Source organism: Silene latifolia, unplaced genomic scaffold (genome assembly GCF_048544455.1).
Source record: "Silene latifolia isolate original U9 population unplaced genomic scaffold, ASM4854445v1 scaffold_88, whole genome shotgun sequence".
NCBI classification, from domain to species: domain Eukaryota; kingdom Viridiplantae; phylum Streptophyta; class Magnoliopsida; order Caryophyllales; family Caryophyllaceae; genus Silene; species Silene latifolia.
Window position 1 is genome coordinate 2,746,872 of NW_027413793.1, and position 26,969 is coordinate 2,773,840.

The 26,969-nt window shown below is 36.6% G+C and overlaps 1 protein-coding gene across 2 annotated transcripts; it reads right to left on the reverse strand.

Annotated features, from left to right (window-relative positions):
- Nucleotides 1–1,243: 1,243 nt before the first annotated feature.
- Nucleotides 1,244–26,084, reverse strand: LOC141640541 (low-specificity L-threonine aldolase 1-like). Of its 2 annotated transcripts, XM_074449308.1 has the most exons (11): nucleotides 25,971–26,052; nucleotides 25,833–25,857; nucleotides 24,729–25,179; nucleotides 24,466–24,577; nucleotides 24,187–24,237; nucleotides 18,676–18,747; nucleotides 18,459–18,591; nucleotides 18,182–18,240; nucleotides 17,725–17,825; nucleotides 1,630–1,696; nucleotides 1,244–1,529 (listed from the first exon to the last, which is right to left on the reverse strand). In XM_074449308.1, exons 2-11 carry the CDS (start codon nucleotides 25,849–25,851, stop codon nucleotides 1,491–1,493), a joined length of 1,104 nt encoding a protein of 367 aa, XP_074305409.1. In that variant the 5' UTR covers nucleotides 25,852–25,857; nucleotides 25,971–26,052; the 3' UTR covers nucleotides 1,244–1,490. The 2 variants fall into 2 exon arrangements, with proteins under 2 accessions (XP_074305409.1, XP_074305408.1); XM_074449307.1 differs by having other exon boundaries at nucleotides 25,833–26,084.
- Between the last annotated feature and the right edge of the window lie 885 nt (nucleotides 26,085–26,969).

Genomic DNA, 26,969 nt, shown 5'->3' on the forward strand with positions numbered 1-26,969 from the left:
CAAACCTTCAATTCCGCCGCACAACGACTAATAGTCTCCAACACATCCCCAGTATCACACATCCAAGCACTCCTAATAGCCTCCTCATATCCCTCCTCTCTTACCCACATTTGCTCAAACCGGAATTTCTTAACTTGCCCATTACTATCTTCCATATCTCTCGCATTAAGGATCACTTTGATTGGGGCATGATCCGACCACTCTCGGACCAAATGCACCAATCTCTCGTAGGGGAAAAAGGTCCCCCCACGCACCTGTCACCATTGCCCTATCAAGTTGAGACTGCCTATTCGCCTCACCAACTTGCCCATTATCAAAGGTATACTCATACCAATCAAAAGGAAGGTCCCTTAACCCACATTCATCAACCGCATCCCGAAAATTATTCATCTGCCACTGTTGTCTCGAGCCCCCTTTCATCTCATTTGAATACAGAATCTCATTGAAATCCCCCATGCATAGCCATGGCCCATTCAATTCAGCCGTGAGTAAGCGAAGTTGCTGCCAAGATAAATGTCGATCTTGAATCGAAGGCCATCCATAGAACAAATGACCTTTTGGTTATTTATTTTTTGGGTTATTATATATTTATATGTAATAAGTGATAACCCTGTATTTTTAAATTCTAACGGGTATCCTTGTTTTTTTTTTTTCCAAACTCACATGATAATACCCTTGTGTTGTCAAATTCTACGCTAATAATACTTTCCGTCAAGAATTTCGTTAAATACATATAGTTCGTCAATTCTTTTAGGTACCTCTCTTCATCCTCATCATTTCCATTTATAATCCCGTCACCATCTCCCTAAATCGACAATTGGAACATTGCTGCTGTGGGTAAACTTGTTTGGTGATATTTGCTAAACTTGATAAGCTATGAGTTCAGTGAGTTAATCATGGGTATTTAAAAGAAAAAGACTAGTTATCTTATCAGCAACCTGGAGAGGCATTAAATAAAAGTTACTATCCTACCCTTAACCCCAATGTTAATCAGCTAGTCTTGCTATAGACGGATATAAGTCGGGTCAAATAGCTTGAAAGTGGTGACATTTTTTGCCCCCACCACCCCACTTGTTGTTTGTCCTATTAGGAATGTGGTATTGTATTTGACCCGTCTTTAATTATAAACGGATATGTGCCGTCTATAATGAGATTTTGTGAATGTTAATAGAGGCATAATACAGGTTTTGTTATAGTGTACGACCGCCACCTCATATAAGATCACAAATTTTTTAAATGCAAGTTTGATCGGTCAGCAAGTATCATTATGATCGCCGCATTACGATATGCATTCTCATGCAGAATGTCCATGTTAACGGGCTCAAATTCATCAAATTCACCAATTCACACACAGACATCCATTTCTTCCTAAACACAAGGGTTCAACATTGTTTATTCTTGGAAATTCTTTACACTTTAAATCAGATTTGACCGAGTGACATAATTTTTCTAAACTAAAAAATGCTACTTTAGCTCACTTGATCGTCACCCTATGCAACATGCTCGCTCAAAGCCCCGGTTATAGCTTGCTGAGGACGAGTTCAATAAAAGTTAGAAAGTCATTTATTAGTAACTAGGACTCTAGGGAAGTACAATATAGAAGAAGAAGAAGAAGTAGTAGTGAAATACCTGAAGGCACGACAAAGTATAAAGCACGTCACTGGTAGTAATTTGATGATGGATTACGACCCTGAATCTGAAAATGAATTTCCCAAATTTTAGTTGTTTTCCTTGCCATTGAAAAGAAATAAAACATGGTAAGAAATTTATATGTATGGTTGTTGAGGTCTAAATTAGTGAAGGGACTAGCGTATAAGTAAATGGGCTACTCCTTCTATCACCTATTGATTTTAGGATGAAACTTTGCTTATGCCGGTCTCATGCATCTAATTCTATGAGCCCGCTACGGAGGACTCAACAATGTTATAACACAAAATATTTAATATCTTGTATCAACAAGGTTTTTTAAGCCGATGTGCCGATATTTTCTCTTTTAAGAGATTTATACTATTTGTCTAACACAACAAGTATATCATCAATATAGACAATATTACGAATTTTTTTTCCAAAATGGACGATTTTCCCCAATTAATTATCAAAATGGGTCGAGTATCAAATTAATTGTCGAAAATGGGTCTACGTAGGCTTGATATTGACGAAGCTACTGTGAGGGGTTAAGTCGCCAGGGCGGGTGGCGACTTTGGTCAAAGTCATATTTTGCGGATCCCCTCTCCTTCCTACATTAGCATCCATCCCCAAATCAAAAAAAAAAAAAAATCGCATAACCCTAACAATAGAAACCCGATTTTTCCTCCAAAACCTACCCTAAATCTTTCAATTGAAACGATTAATTGTCAATTTATTAGTCTCTAAGCAATATCAAACAATCATTTGGATATTTCTTGGCCAATTTCCATACATATTGAAGGTATTAGCTATTACTTACTTTTTTAATTAGCAGTTGATTTGAGTAGCTAGTTAGTTTAGTTTATGATTATTATTCCATCTATTTGATAGTTTAGTTGAATTTAGGTGGTTGTTAGTGTTTTAGATGAATTTGTTTTGGTTATAATTATGGAGAGAAGCCATTTTCCCTTATTGTGTTATTCGAATGCTGAAGTAGTTGAAGGAGATGGGTGTGTAAGCTATGTTGGTGGAAATGAGTATTTTATTTTTGCTAGTAGTAACATGAGCTACAATGATCTCGTTAAGGAGGTATACACAACCATTGGTGTTGATAGTAGTAAGTATCAATTAGTGTTGAAGATGAAGTTTCCTAGTCTTGGATGTTTTAAGGTTGTTAGTCTTTCTAATGATCGTTCTTTACAAGCGATGTGGGCTAGTATACGTCATTCCAAAGTGAGTAATGTAAGTGTAGTACCAAATGTGTCATTTACTAGGATGCTAAACATAATGTCGGAGAATGATGATTGGCATGTGTCATTGTTGACAAATAATATCGGAGTAGAGGTAGGTGACGGTAATATTGAAGGGGATGAAGTTGAGGATGATCTTGATTTAAGATTAGAGAATGCTAGTGATGCCGATGATGATGAGGACGATATTGATCTTGTGTCTCCGAGTGCCCCGAATCCGGGATTCACTAGTATTCCTAAATTTGATGCATTACATGGGAATAATTGGGTTAATTGGAAAAAGGTTGTCCCCTATGATGTTGGGGGAGAGTTTTGTGTTGGTCAAACTTTTCCTAATAAGAGATCTTTGACTGATGTAGTTACGGAATATAATTTGAGGTTAAATTAAAGTTTCAAAATTCATGAGTCAAAACCTCACACGGTGACATACAAATATGAGAGAAAACCTATAACATGTAAGCGGACCTTAAGTGCCAACCAAAAAAGTAGGGTTTCCGAAATATTTACTACTGTGAGATACAATGGTAGTCATGAGACATCATATTTGGGAGACACCATGCCTATAGTGTTGGGAAATGTGTCCTCAACAATAGTGCGATCACATGATTTAAATATCATTATTAAATCTCATTTTAAGAATACAATTGGGAAGTAATATTGTTACTGTCAACTGGTCAACATATATCGGTAATGATTGGCTGACTAGAGTTTGACATTACTGTCGTGTGACGGTGGTGATCAGTTGACCCCCTAGGTCATACCTAAAGGGCAATACACTTAATTGATTATTTAATTAATCGTATAATGTTACGAGTTAATTAAATTTCTTGAAAAATTGACGGACAATTTTGGTAGTAAAATTTACGTATCAAATTGAAATATGATTAAATGAGATACGGTCTGAGTAATCGAATTGTATCATTACTCGGATGAAATTATTGTTTATAGAAACGATTGGATTTGAATGAATTATTATAAATACAATCTGTTGTGATTTATAAATGGTAAAAATATTTTGGCACAAGTAATTATGAAATTACTAAGTCAATTTTTGTGTATGACGTATTTTTGATAATACGTTGAATTTTTAATATATTAAAAATTACATAACAAATATATGTGACATGTGACATGTAACATGTAGACAATTGACAAAAATAATATGGACTCCATATTATGTAAATGCCGAAATAATGGAGGGGATTAGGCTTAAATTGTGTTTATATTTTAAATAAGAAAGCATAATGATTATAAAGTAATCTAGCCATGCAAGCCTATGAACATTGTTAAGAGCAACAATTTCATGCATTGGCTCTTTCCTTTCCTCCACTCCCACCGGTTTTTGGGAAGAAAAACACTTGAGTTTTTTTTTCTCATTTTTGCCTAATATTCACTAAGAGGTAGTGGATGTTCATTCATTCTTTTACTCATCAAAATATAAGATTTCTAGAGAGACAAAACTCTCTCTTCTTCTTCTCTCCCATATAGCCGAAATTATTAAGTGTATATAATAATTTTGGGTCATTTTTCTACTAGATTAATATTATACTAGTATTCATAATATTAATTAGATTAAGTGTTAAGTCTTGGGTATAAAGCTTGGGGAGAGATCTTATTCTTAGATCTTGTTCATCCATTGGAATAGCTCAAGAACAAGAAGAGAAAGGTGATCTCTCTTGTGCCCAATATAGCCGAAATATTGAATGTAAGGACATTATTTCTCTTCTTTTATATTATTGTTTGCATGCATAAAATCCGTTTTAATTTTATGACAAATTATTTTAGACATATATGAGTATGTTAAAGTGTATATGAATCTACATTTCCTACAATCGGTATCAAGAGCCAAGGTTGTTTGCATGCAAATTGGTTAAAAGTTTTTCCGAGTTATATGAATAACAAAATAAAACTTGTAAAATTTGTGTTATTATGATATATCACGAAATTATTACATGCATGTTAATATTTCTGGTCCTAAAGTGTTTTAGGATATTTTGGTTAATTTTTCGGATTTTTATTGTTCATATTTTACAATAATGGCATTTAAATGTGATTTTATGAGTAAAAATGTCATTTTTGGTCTAAAAATAGCTATACTTCGAATTTTCACTTGGTTTTTGGATATGTTGTTACATATATTATTTTGAGATAACCTGTAAATTTTCATAATTTTTGGACTTGTTATGCTCGAAAAATGAATTTTTCATTATTAAATTCGGATTTAAGAGAAAAATAGGTTAATATGAGTTAAATTTCGAATCTGGTCATAGAAAATTAATATGTTGTCACATGCAATTTTACAAAATGTGTGTAAAATAATTGGCTATAAAGAAGTCTTTTAGCATGATTTATGAATTTTTGAAGAAAAATTAGCATAAATAGTGACATTATTAGTGTAAAATTAATAAAACATAATCTATGACTTAGGAAAAACGTCTAATGTTGCATTTTATTGTATTTTTCAGATCTAAAATTGAAAAGTTAATGAAAATAATTTTTCCATGTTTTTATGATTATTTTATTAAATATCGATAAACCGCAACATTGTTTTTCCGGAAATTTTTCGAAATTTTTAACCTAAGATTTTGAACATTATGAGTGTCATGGATTTTTCCAGAATGTTCATGAATTTAAATTTCAAATTTCAAATTTATTTGAAATTTTGTGATTTATTTGAAGTTTAATAGCTTATTTTTGTAATTTTGGTCCATTTATGAACAATTTTGTAAATAAAAGTTAATTATGGTCAAATTATTAGTGAAGACTATATTTTGAGTCCTAAGAGGTTAGGGTAATTAACTTATGCATAAATATGAGTTTATGTATTTTTGTGATTATAAAATGTTGAAATCACGCAAATCCGTAAAAACCGAGTAATATACGATATTGGCTAATTAAAAGGCGATTTAGCATAAAATTGAGCATGTTCATACATATTATAATGCTGCATTTTTCTTTATGATTGTCATAATTTTAATTTATGTAATTTTGAATTATGTAATTTTACTTAGTATGGCCTTAGATTTTAATTGGTATTTCCGAAATGTATGGGAATATCGATTCGGTTGTAATTTTTATTGTGATCTCGTATCACCGTTTTGTAATTTAATAGATTTATTTTATTTTAGTTACAAATGTATAATAGGAAATTATGTAATTTATTATGTAATTTTATTCATTTAGGAGTTCCCAAAGACGGATTTCTTCAAGAATGACGATACATAAAGACGGTGTTACCTCGAGATGCGTGCCACAACCGAAGTTCAAGGGACCAATGGAGTTGGTTTCCGAATATGTAATAGATTAATAGTTTTTCTATTTTAGGAAAGGCCATACTAGGATTTATTTATCTTTATGCTTGCATTTTATTTTATGTCACATGCATCGCTAAATCGCCATAACTAAACATGCATTGTCTTATTTTATCGAGTTTATCGACCGTGTCAAATATAATTATCGTAGTTCACCGCTTTAGTTCACTTAAAACGTGATAGATAATAATTTGACATGACCTCTCGCTAAAACTATCAATTGAGACATAGCCTTACCAAATAGTAGAAACCATGAAAACCTATTCGCGAGGCGAGGGAGTGCGCTCGGCCCCACCGGTACAAACCTTGTTACGTAGGGGAAGTGGGTGATGAATGTTAATCCACCGAATTCATGTTGATGAGGGATGTATCGGCCCCACCGTGCCCAAGTTAATGTGGGTTTGGATCATGGACACATTTATTCGAAATTTGGATTGAACTCAACAAAAGTATTTGATAAGGGATGTATCGGCCCCACCGTGCCCTTGTCGATGTGTTTTGGGCTATAGATAATTGTTAATGTAATATTATCGACCAAGAGTTCTAAAAGTAGAATCGATTAAACGTTAATCCACCGAGTTATATTGATAAAGGATGTATCGGCCCCACCGTGCCTAAGTCGATATGAATTTGGGTCTTGGAATCATTTATTATAGTTGGGTAGAGGTCACTATATAAATGTTCATATCTTGTCAAATTTGCAAGTATGATTTAAAAAGACAAATGTTAATATTTCCTTTCCTCCATATTTGTAGTGCATTACAATGAATCCAACAAATGCTACCGCACCAATTACTATTGAGTCATATCACCATGTTCTTGACGACGTATGCTCCAACAATAATTTCGATACAACTAGAGAACTTCATTTCGGGATAGGTTCGGATGGAAACCTAAATTTCATCACTTCTTCTAAACCACCCACTACTACTAGACCTCGTGTGAGTCCGTCTCAGGAAGACTACCTCATACGATCTATAGGGTCTTTGTCTCTGGAAGATAAAGATGCCAAAGCTAGTGGGAGCTCTAGCAATCAAGTTCTTGCTTCAAAGGGCAAGAGGTTCAAGAAGAAAGCAAAGAAAGTCAAAAACTTCAAGCAAGTTAATGATGAGTGCCATTATTGCTATGGCATGGGACATTGGCTTAGGAATTGCCCTATGTATTTGCGAAATATAAGGGAAGGACTCATTACTCCAAAAGGTACAATTCCTAAAGAAATTTATGTTATTGATATAAATTATACTTCCACTACGACATGGGTACTAGATACCGGTTGTGGTTCTCACCTTTGTAATCATTTACGGGGTTTAAGAGATGTGGAGAAGCTTAGCAAGGAGATGTGGATCTTTGACTTGGAAATGGAGCTCGGGTAGCGGCCGAATCCAAAGGAACTTATGTTCTAGCTTTGCCAAACGGTTTTGAGTTGTATTTGCATAATTGTTTTTATGTTCCTACGCTCTCTAAAAACATTATCTCAATCGCCATGCTAGACATGGACGGTTTTTGTTTTGTCATTAAGAACAATCGTTGCTCTATTTCTAGGAATGATTTGGTTATTGGCCAATCTTCTTCCATAAATGGCATTTACATTTTAGAGACCTCAAAACCGACTAATGATATTTATAACATTCAATCAAAGAAACTCAAAACAAGTGACCTAAGTGAAGCGTTCATTTGGCATTGTCGATTAGGTCACATAAACGAGAATCGCATCAAAAGATTAATTTCTACTAATGTGATTACACCATTTGATTATCAATCATTTGGTACATGCGAATATTGCCTACTTGGCAAAATGACTCGTAATCCTTTTAGCGGTAAAGGGACACGAGCTAGTGAGCTATTAGGACTCATACACACCGATGTATGCGGACCAATGAGTATCACCGCTCGTGGTAATTATGACTACTTTATAACCTTCACCGATGACTTAAGTAGATATGGGTATATCTATTTAATGAAACATAAGAGTGAAGCATTTGAGAAATTCAAGGAATTCCAAAACGAAGTAGAGAACCAATTGAACAAAAGGATTAAGGCACTACGATCCGATCGTGGTGGTGAATACCTTAGCCTTGAATTTGATTCACACTTGAAAAGTCGTGGTATTATATCACAACTTTCTCCACCCGGAACACCTCAACTTAATGGTGTTGCCGAAAGGAGAAATCGAACCTTACTAGATATGGTTCGATCCATGATGAGTCAAACCGAGTTACCGAACTCGTTTTGGGGATTTGCGATACAAACCGCAATTCGATCTTTGAATAATAGTCCCACAAAGTCCACCGAAAAGACTCCATGTGAGATGTGGACGGGTAAGATCCCAAATATATCCTATATGAAGATTTGGGGATGTGATGCTTACGTCAAAACTAAGAACGACAACAAGCTAGCCCCAAGATCCGAAAAATGCATCTTTGTAGGTTATCCCTCGACCTCTCGAGGGTATTACTTCTACAAACCTCAAGATCATAAAGTGTTTGTGTCTTGCGAGGCTGTCTTCTTAGAAAGAGAATTTATTTCTAAAAGACAGAGTGGGAGAAATTTTGAACTTGATGAAGTTCAAGAGCCACAAACCGAGATAGAGACGCAAGAAGATGTTCCTTCGTCGTCTAACGCGGTTGTACCTCCTCCACTAAGAAGGACGGGCCGAGTAATTCGCCATCCCGATCGATATGTGGGACTTATCGAAGAAGATGGAACACTCGATGTGTTACTTATGGAAAGTGACGAGCCCGCCACCTACAAGGCCGCAATCTCTAGTCCTAATTCCACCTTATGGCTTGAAGCCATGAAATCCGAAATGGATTCTATGCTTGAAAACCAAGTTTGGGACTTGGTAGATTTGCCTAAAGGGGCAAGACCCTCCAATGCAAATGGATATTCAAGGTCAAAAATGGCATAGAAGGACATGACGATGTCTACAAAGCTAGGCTAGTGGCAAAAGGATTTACCCAAGTCCAAGGTCTCCATTATGATGAGACCTTCGCCCCCGTAGCCATGCTAAGATCCATACGGATTTTGTTAGCGATCGCCGCATTTCATGATTATGAAATTTGGCAAATGGATGTCAAAACCGCTTTTCTAAATGGGCATTTAGAAGAGTAGGTGTACATGATACAACCCGAAGGTTTTGTTGATTCTAAAAATCCTAACAAAGTGTGCAAGCTTAAGAGATCCATTTATGGTCTTAAGCAAGCATCTAGAAGTTGGAATCATCGATTCAATCATGTTATAAAAGAAAATGGTTTCACTCGAAATGTTGAGGAACCATGTTTATACATGAAATTCAGTGGGAGCAATGTTGTGTTCCTAATCTTGTATGTCGATGACATACTACTCATTGGAAATGATATTCCAATGTTGTCTTTCATTAAGAAGTGGTTAGGTAACCACTTCCAAATGAAGGATTTAGGAGAGGCACAACGCATATTAGGTATCCGGATCTATAGAGATAGACCCAAGAGGATATTGGCACTAAGTCAAGAGTCTTATGTTGATAAGATTCTTCGACGATTCAAAGATGGACAAATCCAAAAGGGGTTTGGTACCTATGGTAACCGGAACGATATTGAGCAGGACTCAATGTCCCTCCGAACCCCATGATGTTGAACGCATGAAGTTGATCCCTTACGCTTCTGCTGTTGGATCAATCATGTATGCCATGATATGCACACGTCCCGATGTCTCGTATGCCTTGAGTATGACGAGTAGATATCAAGGAAATCCAGGTGAGAGTCACCGGATTGTCACAAAAACATCCTTAAGTACTTGAGAAGAACTAAGGACTCTATCCTTGTGTTTGGAGGAGACACCGAGTTGCGTGTTACAGGATACACGGACTCAAGTTTTCAAACAGATAGAGATGACATGAAATCACAAGTTGGTTTTGTTTTCATGCTCAATGGTTGTCAGAGTGGAGAAGCTTCAAGGAAGTCAGAATCGCGGATTCGACAACGGAGGTCGAGTACATAGCAAGATCGAAGTCGCCAAGGAAGCTATGTGGATCAAGCAATTCACGGAAGGTCTAAAAGTAGTACCTACCGCCGATGATCCCATCACTCTCTATTGTGATAATAGTGGGACGATCTTCCAAGCTAAGGAGCCAAAGTCTAGTAATAGATCTAGACATGTACTTAGAAAGTATCATGTAATAAGAGATTTCATTGAAAGAAAGGAAATTGCGATTTGTAAGGTTGGGACGGATGACAACATAGCCGATCCGCTCACCAAGCCTTTATCGCAGCTAAGCATGATGGGCATGTTGCGTCCATGGGACTTAAACGTGTACCAAATTTTTGTTAGATTTTGAAATGAAATAAAAGTGTTGTTTTTGTTCATGTTCATAATCGCATTTGTCTTTTATCCTTAATTTATACTTTGTTACATCCAAACGGGTTGTAGAGACAATTGAACCCCGTTAAAGTGAACATGGATTAACATTGTTTTGCCCATAGTTACTTATATGAGGTGACGTCTCGAAGTGACTAGAGTGTGAGGCGATTGATGGCAAGTTCAAGTGCCATACCGTCATGTGAGATGACTAGTCGATCACATAGGCAGACTGTTAGGAACATTTTGTCGGGCCTAATGACCGCTTATAGAGTTCTGGCAAATTTATATAGCCTGGTCGTGGCGAGAGCTACTATAGTATTCTAATGAGTCAATTCTTTTGACTAAAGACTGTTCTCCTAAGATGGCACAGTTTCAGATTAACTTTGATTTGTGTTACTACGACCTTCGTAAATGGGGTCAAATGGGCATCTTTTGGGTTATGATGGCTGTGGCTAGTCGAAGGAATGAGTGCGATAGGAATTGTCCACCCCTTGTCGGGTTATAACAATATCTCGGGGCCACTCGAGGAGCAATGAACTGGAAATGCGTGGCCACGCTCGGAAGGTATCCGAGTGGATAAATCCGGTCAATCGTTATTCTCCGGATCGAGGAAACCACTCGATATGATCACTTGCAAGTACGACCGAAAGACACCTTGCATTGAGTGGGAGATAGTAATAGGACAAGAGAATTGGTGACGCACACTTGTCGAGGACAAGTGGGAGATTGTTGGGAAATGTGTCCTCAACAATAGTGCGATCACATGATTTAAATATCATTATTAAATCTCATTTTAAGAATACAATTGGGAAGTAATATTATTATGTCAATCGGTCAACATATATCGGTAATGATTGGTGACTAGAGTTTGACATTCTTGTCGTGTGACGGTGGTGATCAGTTGACCCCTAGGTCATACCTAAAGGGCAATACACTTAATTGATTATTTAATTAATCGTATAATGTTACGAGTTAATTAAATTTCTTGAAAAATTGACGGACAATTTTGGTAGTAAAATTTACGTATCAAATTGAAATATGATTAAATGAGATACGGTCTGAGTAATCGAATTGTATCATTACTCGGATGAAATTATTGTTTATAGAAACGATTGGATTTGAATGAATTATTATAAATACAATCTGTTGTGATTTATAAATGGTAAAAATATTTTGGCACAAGTAATTATGAAATTACTAAGTCAATTTTTGTGTATGACGTATTTTTGATAATACGTTTAATTTTTAATATATTAAAAATTACATAACAAATATATGTGACATGTGACATGTAACATGTAGACAATTGACAAAAATAATATGGACTCCATATTATGTAAATGCCGAAATAATGGAGGGGATTAGGCTTAAATTGTGTTTATATTTTAAATAAGAAAGCATAATGATTATAAAGTAATCTAGCCATGCAAGCCTATGAACATTGTTAAGAGCAACAATTTCATGCATTGGCTCTTTCCTTTCCTCCACTCCCACCGGTTTTTGGGAAGAAAAACACTTGAGTTTTTTTTTCTCATTTTTGCCTAATATTCACTAAGAGGTAGTGGATGTTCATTCATTCTTTTACTCATCAAAATATAAGATTTCTAGAGAGACAAAACTCTCTCTTCTTCTTCTCTCCCATATAGCCGAAATTATTAAGTGTATATAATAATTTTGGGTCATTTTTCTACTAGATTAATATTATACTAGTATTCATAATATTAATTAGATTAAGTGTTAAGTCTTGGGTATAAAGCTTGGGGAGAGATCTTATTCTTAGATCTTGTTCATCCATTGGAATAGCTCAAGAACAAGAAGAGAAAGGTGATCTCTCTTGTGCCCAATATAGCCGAAATATTGAATGTAAGGACATTATTTCTCTTCTTTTATATTATTGTTTGCATGCATAAAATCCGTTTTAATTTTATGACAAATTATTTTAGACATATATGAGTATGTTAAAGTGTATATGAATCTACATTTCCTACATATAGACCACCGAAACTTGCGAAGAACTTTCATTAGTAGTATCATTAGAAATATTGTGGAGGCAGATTGGGGGTTGTCGGTAAATGCTATAATTAAAATAAAAATTGATAAATTTAACTACACGATCACTTATATGAAGGCATGGAAAGCTAAACAAAAAGCTCATGCTGACATATTTGGTGATTGAGAGTTATCATACCAGCTGCTTCCCCGATACTTTGAAGCTTTCAAAGAAGCTAATCCCCGTACTGTGGTTCCATTTGTAAATTATCCAACGGATGATCCAAACGTTGTGATATTTGGTCGGGTATTTTGGGCTTTTAGAGCATCAATCAAGGGCTTTCCTCACTGTCACCCTATAATTACAATTGATGGGACTCATTTGCATGGCAAGTACAAAGGTGTGCTTATGATTTCTATGGGAGTTGATGCCAATGATCAACTATATCCTCTTGATTTTGCCATAGTTGAAAAGGAGAATACGGAGACATGGTCATGGTTTTTGGCATGCATAAGATGTTTGGTTAAACAACGAACTGAGCTTTGTGTAATATCTGATAGACATTCGGGCATCATAAAAGCGATGTGAAGAGAGGAGCGGGTGGGAGGAACCATTAGCATATCATAGGTTTTGTATAAGACATCATGCATCCAATATCAACAGAAAGTTCAAAAATAGGGCTTTGAAGGATTTGTTTAGTTGGACTGCTTTTCAGCATCAACCGATCAAGTTTAATAAAGGTTTAGCAAAGATCAATGAATTTCGTGTTGAGGCAAGGGCAGACTTAGACAAACTACCTTTGTCAAAGTGGTCCATGTGTCATGGTGGTGCACTTCGATATGGAATCAAGACAACTAATTTGGTTGAGGTGTTTAATAATGTGTTAAAGGGAGCTCGTTTCTTACCTATCACCGCTCTTGTCAAAGTTACATTTTATAGAGTAAATTCTTACTTTGTCCAAAGACGCGAATTTGCAAAGTCTAGAATCTTTGAGGGTTTGAAGATTTCCCCCGTTGTCACAAAGTATGTTGAAAACAATTTTGGAAAAGCATCACATCATAAGATTGAGTGCTATAATTCAGAGACCGGTGTCTATCAAGTTAAAACTGGAAGAGGTCAAAGGGAAGCAGGAAAGGGTGGTCATAGACAAACTCTAAACTTGTCTAAAAGAACTTGTACTTGCAACAAGTTTCAGATATAGTTGGGGTTCCGCCGCACTTTCATGCTTATATAGAAACTTGTGTGGTGCAAGTAAGAAGGGAAAGAGTAAAATATCTGGGCCGATTGTTCTCCTTCAATTATAAGCTTGGGAACGCATTTTTGTAGGCCGCCCCGAAATTACATCACACTATGAAGAGATCGAGGGACAAGTGTACCCTATCGACTCCCAAATGATGGAGGGGATGGATCCTTTAGGATGTAAATGGTTGAGGGTGGATCGTAAGTATAAGGATCATAGGCTTGGCCTTGTCACATATAGGGATATGTTTGATAAATTGACGAAGACATAATTCACTTGGCAACCTTACACACAAGGCATCCTTCAACATCTTCCCGATATTTGCCATGAGGACGAGGATGAGTCGATTGTTGTAGTCCCTTTAATATGCTTTAAGATTATCGAGATGCATCTCCCTAATAGGCGTGTTAGGCAATTTGGATGGCATCAAACAATACCGCCTCATTGTGACACCTATCTCTTACTTCATAAAACGGATAAACGGGAAAAGACAAGAGATTTTGCTTCCGAGTTTGGAAGTTATGCATGTGGAAGAGTGGATAATAGGAAGGAAAATATGTTGGAAAGAGGAATTCCATATGGTGGCTTCATGTCACACCATGATTCATACATGGTATGATATCGGGAGCATACTCGTCGGATTGTTAGTCCTCACAATCGGATCTTATCCGACAAATACCACCATGAGCATCATTACAATCCTAGTGCATCGGACTTGGATACTCTTATAAGCATTGTCTCCTTTTTATTCTTAATTTTCATTATGTTTCTACTTCATTTTCATTCAATAATACATACCACTTCTTTTCTCAATAGGCGGGTGGTCATTCTTACATCTACCATAAAGTGAACGAGTACATGACAACTATGCCACCTACAATGGCTCCTAACTATAGAAATTTGCTATATGAGATGCAAAATACCCCCCTTACTTGTTTGGAAAGTGTTAATTAATGGACATCTCATTGAACCGCCAAACATTCCTCACCCAAGTCCAATTCATGCTAACACACAAGTGGAACGCTTCACTCATCTCACTCCCATACAAGAAGTGGAAGATGAGGCCGGATCATCGTCTCAACCAAGGAGATCAAAGAGAAGCCGTCAAGTTAGAAGAAAGTAGTGTAGTATTATGTTATTAGTCAAGTCAAACAATATGATAAATTGTATGATGTTTAAGCTACTTTGGTTTGGTTTGTATGATATTTAAGCTATTTTGGTTTATGTAAAATGTTTCAACTATTTGGGTTATGTAATATATAAGCTCCTTTGGTTTTCTACGTCTCGTTTGGATCGGATTTGAGCATTGTTGTTGTACAGGATGATGGTTTTTCATGGCAAATAGAGAGATGCAAGAAGGATATGGAAAACAATTCCGGGTAAGAAGAATTTATGTTGTTTCTGAAGGTTACAAAGAAGGAAGTCGCCAAGGGAGATGACGCCCATCAGACCAAAACGCCGATTTGGATCTGAGAGACTTCCAAAAATTTGTCAAAAATTGGCTCAGATACTGGTCGCCATAGTGCTTGGCGAGGTCGCCATGCGATTTGTCCCTCAATGCTATTAATAACAAAAGTTAGGTTTGGTTACACTTTGGGCTTGGTCGCTGACCGAGATGGCGACTTAGATACAAACCTAGTTTCGGGTATGACGTGGACCCATTTTGGGTAATTAATTTAGACTCAACCCATTTCGTTAAATAATTAGTGAAAATCGCCTATTTTGACAAAAAATTCCAATATTACACTACGAGAGATATGAATGATAAGGAATTTAGAAAAATGATTTTTTGATAACTGCTACCACATATAATTTAGATTTTACCAATTGCTACCAAAGTAAAATTTGTTTAAAATCTGCTACCATTATTGTTGGTTCGGTTTAAAACTAACTACCAAACCAGGTTAGGAAGCAAATAGATATGATCTCAGCCGTCCATTTCAAAATCTCATCTTAATTTCTATTTTTTCTTCCTTTAATGCCCTTATCCCCTCCCTTATATGTTTCTAATTCATTACCTTCATTCATCCTTACTAACCATCTCATTATTCACCCTTCTTCAACATCTCCTTCTTCTTATCCACATAACTCGATTGCCCTTTACTAGTATCACCATTACTAGGCAAAACACACTGAGAAGCTCTTTGAATAAATTCATCCTCCACTACCCCTTTCATTGTCTCCGCAGCCGCCCTAATGTTTTCCATATTATATTTCCAGAATTGAATACAAACACACAAGAATTATGGTTGAATTATGGTTTAGTAACGAAGCAATTTTGGAAAAGAAAGGAAACCCAGTTGAGATTAAGGTTAGAAATGAAATGGGTAGGCATTAATTATTGGATTTATGAACTAACGAAAGAGATAAGATTATGATTTTGTTTCTGGGAAAAAAAGTGTGCTGATATTGTAAATTAGAAGCTCAATATAAGACGATAACTGTAGAAATGAACAAGAAGAAATTCTCAAAGTTGCGATATTCTGCTCTTCTTCATATTTGATGAAAACCCTAATTAGTCTGGAATTTAGCTGATTTGGGGAAAAGGTTGAGACGATTTAGCTGATTTCCGAAAGCCCCAATTTAATTGGGAAGTAAAATGAGAAGTTAATTAGGTTGAATATGAGTGATGAGTGAAGTTAATTACATTGGGGTTGATATGAGTGAGGAAGGTGGGATTGAAGGGAGATAAGTTTGGGTAATGGGCTGATATGAGTGAGGGGAATGTAAAATAAGGTATTATTGTCTTTTCGCGCGCAAATAGGAGGTTCGTGCTCATTTGGTAGTTAGTTTTAAACCGAACCAACAATATTGGTAGTAGTTTTTAAATAAATTTTACTTTGGTAGCATTTGGTAAAATCTGAATTATACGTGGTATCAGTTATAAAAAAAAAAGACCATTTTATTCGACAAGACAACAACTTTGACTGATTGATATAAGTTGAATTTTTTTTTTCGCGAAAGTGGTGATTAGACCTCGTTATTTTTATCAATTGTGAGATTAACCCCCTTAGGTTTCAAATGTAGTGATTTTGCCCCATTACTTTGATTTAAAGTAAAATTGAATCCAATTTTTTTGATTTCGAACCAAAATTACACCAAAAATATCAATTTCATTCAAATATAATTTATCATTACAATAAAAGAAGTTGTACATTTATAAATTGTATGAAATTTATTACCCATTTTGGGGAAAAAAAATTGAACAAATTACATAAAATTTAGAATTTATAAAGTAATTTCATATGTATATCAACTATATTAAAACTAGTGAAAATATTTAAAATATTCTATCTAAAAACTATGTTAATTAATAAATTATTCAAATACTTTTAAATTATTATAAATTATTTAATGCACAACGAGTTTAAATATAAACTTATTAATGATATATTTTATGTTAAAACTAAGAAGAAGGTTGGATTTCACTTTTTGTCAAAGTTACGGGGCTTAATTGCTACATTTGTAATTTATGGAGTCTCACAATTGCTCAAAGTTATGGGGGCTAATCGCCACTTTCGCGATTTTTTTTTTATTACGATAAATTGAAGAAACAATAGCAAGCCCAATAGTACTCAACCGCCATTAGCACAAAGTATTGCAATTTAATATTTTTCCGACGTTTTTAAATAGGTGAAGAGAGGGACAATTAGCATATGACAGTGAATACATTTCAGTATTGCACTAATTAAGTTATCAATTAGTCTTACTATAGACGAATATATCCGTCTAAAGTGAAAGACGGGTCAAATATGCTTAAAGTGGTGACATTTTTGAGCCAACCATGCAACTTGTTGCTTGTCTTATGCTTAAAGTTGGAGGATATTTGACCCGTCTATAACTATAGAAGGATATCTCCCATCTATAATGAGAATTTGTGTTAAATTATATCTATTAAAAACATAAGTACGGGTATATCTCCCTGCGAAACTTTTAGTTCACGAGAAGAAATAAGTAAAACAAACGCACCTGAAGGAGTTTTCTGGCATGACCAATATACCATGCTCCTCCAAAGTTTTCCCAAGCTTTGTTGCTGTGGTTCTGGAATCCTTGCACACATTGACATAGATCTGATAAAAGGAAAATGTGACAAAATAAGAAATTTTAGATACTATGGTATCCCCGAAGTCCTGCATCTAACAGGGGATAGGGTGCTCAATGGGCAAAAATCTGAAGGGCATGTGGCGACTACAAGCGGATGCACGGTATTGTTGTTATAGAACCTTGGGTATTAATTCCGAGAACAGAAATTAAAAAATACAAAGTATTGAGCAAGAATGTTTGTGACACATCTGGAAATGAGTACTTCTACGGGTCCTCCATTGGCGACGACTAGCAAACATCAGAGTTTGTGAATTGTGATTTGTGAGAGATGTCTTTCGCAACTTATGACTTTAATTTGATCGTCAAAATTTAAAACGCTTACGATATTGGTCTCAACTGATGTAATATCCACTGTAAGCCCTTCAATTTTGTTCAAGCCCTCTGCACATTACATAATTCAAAGGAAAACATTTAAATATGAAAATTTGCAGCGATTGATTACTCGTATATATGAAATATATGAACTATTACATTACCTACAGGTTACAGGAAAAAGGATAAGAACAATTACTGAAAGCTGAAACATATGTTATGGACTATGGAGTACATAACTGTACTTGAGATATTGAAACTAGCTAGTTGTAGCAGAAAATGAGAACCTGCAAGTAGCTTAGCATTTTTATGGTCAGTTTCAAGATTTTTGACATTGTCTTGCACGGCAACAAGAGCAGCAGCACATAAAACACCAATCTGCCTCATTCCACCACCTAAAGTTTTCCGCATAATTTTTGCCTAAATGATTGGAGAAAAAAGTAATTAGGGTGATCACCTGAGACAAGCCCAAGTAAATCTATGTATGCTCAAGTTAAGTGATACCTTGGCTATGAAACTCTTCGATCCAACAATGACCGTTCCCACAGGCGCTCCCAAACCTTTTGACAGGCATACCTTTGGTTCACAAATTAGAAAACCATATATAATGTAAGAAAAAACTGTTTTGGATAATGTGGAAGAAAGCAAAATGGCTCACGATATTTTAATTGTCAATTAATGTCTGTCTGTCAATACAAACAGTGATGCATATTGTTAAGGAGCCAACCCATCAAGCAACGGTTACTACATCACCAACGGATCTTTGAGGAGCAAATCAAGGCAACAATTCTTAATTGCCTAGTTTACATATTTTCTAGCTCTTGAGATTTATATTTACCATTTTTGCTCATGTATTTTCTCTTATAAATAGCAATTAGATTATTGTAATTAACAGAAGTTTTCATAATCAATCAATATCAATTCATATTATTACCATATTCTATATGAAATATCAATATCAAAGTTTATTATGGTATCAGTAGATTAGTTTTTCTTTATCAACTCTTTCCTCTGCATTTTTTTATTTTTTCAAAACACCATCATCATGCCCGGCAACGAAATTCTCAATCCTTCGGATTCAAACACATCGAACGCACCACACTTCACGTATGTTCAAGTTGAAAATCCAGGAGCCAACATCACTCAAACCATTTTCAATGGCAACAACTATGACGAATGGTCTCGGGATTTTCATCTCGCTTTGGTAGCAAAAGGCAAGGAGGGTTTTGTTGATGGCACAGTCACGAAACCCACGACTGGTAATATCGATTCCTGGCGGTCACAAAATGCTCTTGTGACGGCCTGGATTTTTAATTCCATCGATTCTTCTTTACGAAAATCTATATCTCGTCGTCCCGATGCTAAACAGGTACGGCTTGATATTCGTTCTAGATTTTTTCAAAATAACGATGCTCGTATTTTTCGTCTTCAAGCCGATCTTATGGCTTGTCGACAACAATCAAACGAATCTATAATGAATTATTATGGCCGCCTTGTTAAGCTTTGGGATGATTTACTGAAGCCGACCCTTTGGCTTCGTGTCTTGTAATCCGTGCACCTGCACGTGGGTCTCGATTATTGATGAGCGTAGGGAGAGACAAAGGGTTCGGGAATTTCTTATGGGATTAGATGATAAGTATGATAATGCTCGTTCCCAACTCCTTGCTATCTCCCCTTTACCCGATCTTAATATTATTTACAATCGCTTGTTGCAAGAAGAAAGCATGAGAGCGTTTAACACCAAAATCACTGCACAGCCCGAGACAATGGCATATGCTGCTCGGGTTCAGTCACATCACCGCAAACAGGGGGGAGGGCGTGACACCAAAGGACCACGACAACCTGACCCCAATGACCCTAGACCATGGTGTATTGCTTGCCTTCGTCACGACCATCTTTATACTAGTTGCTTTCGCTATACCGGAAAGTGGCCTGATTATTGGGGCGATAGGCCAAGAGATCGTATATACATCAACGAAAAAGATATGACACGAACTGTAGTGCCCGATGTTGAGGGGCGTGCCAGGTATGAGCAGCTAAAGAAGGGTGGTGCCGGCTCTTCCTCAAATCAGAGTAGCGGGCAGAGCAGCAGGCCTCGTATTAACATGATTGCAGGTACATCAGATGACAGTTGCACTTCAGGAAAGCTTGACAAAATTGATCTTAATAGCCTATCTCCTATAGTGCACTGAAAGATGTTCACATGCTACTTCAATCACGCAAGAGCAGCGGCTCCATGGAACAATTGAATGGTAATTCTATTTTTAATTTTACTTGGATAATTGATACCGGTGCAACCCATCATATGTCGGGTTGTCGAAATTGTTTCATCAATTTACATACTATCCCACCTTTGTCCGTGGGATTACCTAATGGCGATCTTACTATCGCTTCTCATATGGGTGATGTTCCTTTATCTTCCTCCTTAATTTTACGCAATGTATATTATGCGGATAAATTGAATTGTAATCTTATTTCCGTCTCACAATTATTAGCTGATGAATCCATTATAATTCAATTTTCTCATAATATATGTTTAATACAGGACCGTTCCTTGAGGATGACGATTGGAGCCGGTGAGCAAGTGAATGGCTTATATCTATCTGGTGTCCGTCATGAAACTCCTCGTATCCATACCATAAGCACATCGCAACAACATGAGATTTGGCATAGGAGGTTGGGGCATCCCTCTTCTTCCGTTTTGAAATTTCTACCTTTTAACAATAATTGTGCTAAAACAATTTTTTCTAGCACTACATGTGATATTTGTTTAACAGCAAAACAAACCCGTTCCTCTTTTAATTTAAGTTTGAATAATGCGGACAATATTTTCGATTTAATACATTGTGATCTATGGGGTCCTTACTCTACTAATGCTTCTTATGGCTCTCAATATTTTTTAACTATTGTAGACGATTTTTCACGCTCTACTTGGGTTTTTCTTTTAAAAAGGAAAAGCGATACTCGACAAACTCTCTTACATTTCTTTTCCATGATTGAACGACAATTTAATAAGAAAATTAAAATTTTACGAAGTGATAACGGTACCGAATTTACAAGCTTAGCAACATTTTTCTTTGAAAACGGAATTATTTTTCAAACTTCTCAAGTCGACACTCCACAACGAAATGGTCGAGTTGAACGAAAACACCGTCATATTCTTAATGTGGCGCGTGCTCTTTTATTTCAAGCTTCATTACCAATTTCTTTTTGGGGAGAATGCATTTTAACCGTTGTCTATCTCATTAATAGAACTCCCACCATCAAACATAAAGGAAAAACCCCTTACGAAATGTTATATAAGAAACCACCACCCATGACCCATTTACGCGTTTTTGGGTGCCTATGCTATGCACGTAACATTAATCGATCCAAGGACAAATTCGCACCCCGTAGTACCAAATGTATTTTCATAGGTTACCCATTTGGCAAAAAGGGTTGGAGGGTATACGATATAGAAGCTCAAACATATTTTTCTTCAAGAGACGTTGTCTTTATCGAACATACTTTTCCATATTCAACAAATCCCATTTCAAAAATAATACCCTCCATCGAAACCATACCCGACACTCCCCTTGATGATGCAATTCCCGTCCCCTGTACTCCATCGCCCTCCTCTTCTATCCAGGACACCTCTCCTGATCAGCCACCCACAGCCACCCACAATCCCTGCCACACCGGTTACACCCTCGCCCTCACCAACTCTCGAACCAACTGAAACCACCATCCCTGCCACGCCTGCCACACACCTTCCTCCTACGTCCGACACCCCACCAAACAGCAATGACTCTGCTCCACAACCAAACAACGACCCACCTCCACAACCAAACATGGGCAAAGGACAACGACCCAAATTTCCCAACTCCCCGTCTCAATGACTATGACCTGCCACCTCGACATCCATCCACTCACATGCTCACGGCTCCGTCATCACCCGAGACAAGGTATCCTCTATCTCATTTTATTTCTTATGACAAATTTTCTACTAAACATAAATGTTTCCTAGCGGCCGTGACTAAAAATCACGAGCCTAGCACATTTCGTGAAGCTATGCAGGTTACTCAATGGCGGGATGCTATGAAAGCTGAAGTCGATGCACTTGAACGAAATCGAACCTGGACACTCGAAGATCTCCCACCAAACAAGAAAGCAATTTGCTCCAAATGGGTATATCGAATTAAATATCATGCAGACGGCTCCATCGAGCGCTACAAAGCTCGACTTGTCGTTATGGGTAATCGTCAAGTTGAAGGGGTTGATTTTAATGAGACTTTTGCCCCCACCGCAAAAATGGTCACGGTCCGAACCTTACTCGCCATCGTTGCTGCCAAAGGGTGGACTCTTCACCAAATGGATGTTCACAACGCATTTCTCCATGGCGATCTCGACGAAGAGGTATACATGAAACCTCCTCCCGGTTTTTCTGATGACACCAAAGGCAAAGTATGTCGTCTTCGAAAGTCTTTATATGGTCTTAAACAAGCTCCCCGTTGTTGGTATGCCAAACTTACTTCCGCTCTTAAAAACTATGGTTTTACCCAATGCCCATACGACCATTCCCATTTTTCTATTAATAAATCCGACAATGAACTTCACGTACTCGTATATGTTGACGATTTGGTCATTTGTGGTAACAATACTACTACAATTGAAAATTTCAAGACCTATTTAAGCAAGTGTTTTCATATGAAGGATTTAGGAATTTTAAAGTATTTTTTGGGGTTAGAAATTGCTAGAAGAAAAGACGGTATTTTTCTTTCTCAACGAAAATACACCCTAGACATACTCGACGAAACAGGCCTGCTTGGGTCTAAACCAGCCCCGATCCCAATGGAACCTAACCACCATCGCCTTAGCCTATCCACTTCTCCGCTCCTTATTGACCCACAACCATATCGAAGACTAGTGGGTCGTCTTGTTTACCGCCTTACAACCCGTCCAGAACTAACATACGCTGTCCATATTTTAGCCCAATTCATGCAAAGTCCACGTACCGATCATTGGAATGCCGCTCTACAAGTAGTCCGTTACCTAAAGAATAAACCAGAGCAAGGTCTCTTATACTCAACCGACAACATCTTGACCCTTAATGGATATTGTGATGCGGACTACGCAAGCTGTCCGCTAAGTCGACGTTCCCTATCCGCATACGTAATGTTCCTTGGTAATGCCCCTATCACATGGAAAACTAAGAAACAAACAACTGTCTCCAAGTCATCAGCCGAGTCGGAATACCGCGCCATTTCCTACGCCGTTTCAGAGCTAAAATGGCTAAAGGGACTTCTTTTGTTCTTGAAAATATCTCATGATCAACCAATCGACTTATTATGTGACAATCAATCTGCCCTTTACATTGCTCAAAACCCGGTCTTTCACGAGAGAACGAAGCATATTGAAATTGATTGCCATTTTATTCGAGACGAGATTCTCAAAGGAACTATCAAACCCAGCTATGTTCACACCAAAGAACAATTGGCCGATATCTTTACTAAAGCTCTTGGTAGAATTCCGTTCACCGAGTTACTCTCCAAGTTGGGCGTTTCGAGTCTTCACGCGCCAACTTGAGGGGGGATGTTAAGGAGCCAACCCATCAAGCAACGGTTACTACATCACCAACGGATCTTTGAGGAGCAAATCAAGGCAACAATTCTTAATTGCCTAGTTTACATATTTTCTAGCTGTTGAGATTTATATTTACCATTTTTGCTCATGTATTTTCTCTTATAAATAGCAATTAGATTATTGTAATTAACACAACTTTTCATAATCAATCAATATCAATTCATATTATTACCATATTCTATATGAAATATCAATATCAAAGTTTATTACATATAAATAACCCCTACTTGCCATGGGCGAGAGCCTTAGACAAATTGGGGTAATGTTGGTTGCTAATAAAACTAACCAATCTCTATTGCCAGAAATGCAAAGGTTGGTTAAGAAGGTTTTCTGTAAACAAATATTTGGCGGTTGAAACTAATCGTCCAAGGCCGGGAAACCAAGTAAACATACCGAAACTGAATCAGCTGCTTGCACCAATCTATCTACAGGAACATTAAGTGCCTGAAAGTGGACATAAGCGTATCTTAAGATCCTCAAAGCATAAAACTATCAAATTTTTATTTTAATGTAAAGAGAGCCACAATTGTCCATGATTATGAAGGTCGTTTTGATGCAACCCAGATCACGAGTAACACCAATCAATAACTTCAGAAATAACATGAGCAACATACTACTAGGTTCTATAGTCATGAATGCATTCTCAAGATAGTAACCAGTCGCTTCACTCACAGTTGCAGCATTGAATATACGAGCACCATCGATATGAAGCTTCACATCATGCTTCTTTGCCAACTCTCCAACTCTGTCTGTGTATTCAACGGACAGACATCGGCCGCCAGTACTGAAATTCAACAGCATCGATGGTTAGCGGATTTTTTGTACATCATAGAAATATTATACACATCAAAGACTTTCAATCTTGATGACAGCATAGTTACTGAAACAATCAATAACCAGAGAGCCTGCAAGTTTGCAAGAATTATAATTCTTACTTGGCATGTGAGTTCTCGAGACAGATAACTCTTGTAACAGGATAATAAAGGTCCCCTTTTGGATCTCTAATGGCACCTTCAATCGAATCCAAATCTATAGTCCCGTCTTTGTTATTCCTCAGTGTTCTTGGATGGACACCGCCAATGGTAGCAATACCACCATTCTCATAAATATGGATGTGAGAATTATCACCAAGAATGATTTCACTACCCCTTACATCACAATGCACAAGTATACTAATTAGATTACCCATAGTTCCTGACGGGACAAACAACGCGGCCTCTTTACCCATTATCCTAGCCATTTCTATTTCAAGGCGAAGGGCAGTCGGGTCATTACCCAATACATCGTCATCAACCTCAGCATTTGCCATTGCAGCACGCATTGCATCGGTTGGTTTCGTTACGGTGTCTGATCGCATGTCGATCACCCTTCTCATTATTTTGCCATCTAATTAAAAACAACAAATTAAATAAATAAAAAAATTGTATAGAAATTAAAAACTAATGGAGAAGTTAACAGGGGCTCCGATTATGTTACAAGAAACTAGGCTATTCATAAAATTCATATTGAAATGGTCCCAAGCAGAGCATGATCTCCCTTCCCTTCATTGTTTTCAATAAGATTATCAACTATAAACCATGTATTTACATCAAGCCGGAAAACAATTACGCCGTAGGTTCTTTAAACTTTGCACAACATTTTAAGCCGAGAAATATGGCATCAGCGAAAAGGCGGCCGGAATTTGAAAAAGAATTTTTTATCTCATGAAGTGTAAATTCAGGGGATATTTCTCTTTCCGACTGAACCAACAAGGCAGAAATAAACATCCAACATTTCCGATACATGGTCAGGCATGCAAAATATACATCTGGACAAACAACTAAAACAATAACACTGAACCAGTAGTTCCGGCAATCGCGGGTTAAGGATCAAATATACGCAGCCTTATAAAAGGTAAGGCAACACAAGGGTTTATCCACATGACCGAAAATGAAACGATAAATTCTAACGAAAACATCGATTTCCAAATGATCATAATTACACAAACTGTATAATTAAGAAAATTGACAAAATTGGTAAAAAGGAAGAAAAACTCTTACCAGTTGCAGCTTCTCCCATTTTTATCTGTAAATCAATCAAGCAAAATACAAGTGTCAAAATTTGTGTGTTTAAAACAAATAATGGTTTAACTTAAAACCCTGAAATTGAAAGAGAGGTTTGTAGGAATCAGCACAAACTTTAGTTTTCTCGTGAAGTAGTGATCCCACAAGTGGTACACTTCGGTAACAAAATACAAATGAAATATGTCAAGTGTGTAGTGTTTGTAAAAGCAAAGGCCACGTTTGTTTTATGGAAATATGGCACAAATTATCATTTGTGACGGGTATTACCCGTTATAAGCTTGTGACGGGTTAAATAAACCCACCTGATAGAAAAACACAAATACACATGACTTTTTAGATACGGTATATTGTCCTATCTATCCATGTAAGTAATATTTAACTCGTCACAAATTTCAGATGAATATAACCGTCATAAAGAAGATTTACGGAAAATAAGGAAAGTGGACCGATTTTTTTTATCCTAAAAACGAATGTTACGAAAAATTTGTGAAGAAAAACAAACAACTTTGGACAAATTCAAATTCCCCACCTCGTATTTGTTGGGAATGGAGAGAAGGATCCACGTACAGCGGACTTATAGAGTTATAGGAATTTTATTAACATTTCATCAACAAATTTGAGCATGAGCATTTTACGAATTTATCTTCTTGATCGTATCGGATGCCTATTAGGCATTTAGGCATATATTTTGTCACATGTTGCAATTTGGCCATGCAAGTCGTTAAACATTGCATTAAAGCGGGTTGGAATGTTTGATCATTATAAGGTATAAGACCATCCTAAGCAGAAGGATACATTAATTGGCTCACTAATATTTTAGCCCTTAATCCCACCTTATTTATCTTGACCAACTATTAGTCTATCACCCTCTCAAGGAGAAGGTCACGACCTAGGTTATCAATCCAATCATTTCCCACTTTCCAACAATTCCAATCATTTTCCACATTCCCTACCCAACTAAAAGCTATCTCTCTTACTTTTTCAATTATTATTTACTTAGCAAATTTTAAATAAGTTAATTTTCTAATTTTGTAAATATCTTAATAAAAATAATACATACTGCAATATGATAAATAAAAAATTTGTTGACGGTGTTATTTAAAATAAAAAATT

Coding starts and splice junctions, on each gene's coding strand:
- LOC141640541 (XM_074449307.1), bottom strand. Junction 24,238..24,465: donor GTATATTCAATGCTGCAACT/GTGAGTGAAGCG, acceptor GTCCACTTTCAG/GCACTTAATGTTCCTGTAGA. Junction 18,241..18,458: donor AAATGCTAAGCTACTTGCAG/GTTCTCATTTTC, acceptor TGTAATGTGCAG/AGGGCTTGAACAAAATTGAA.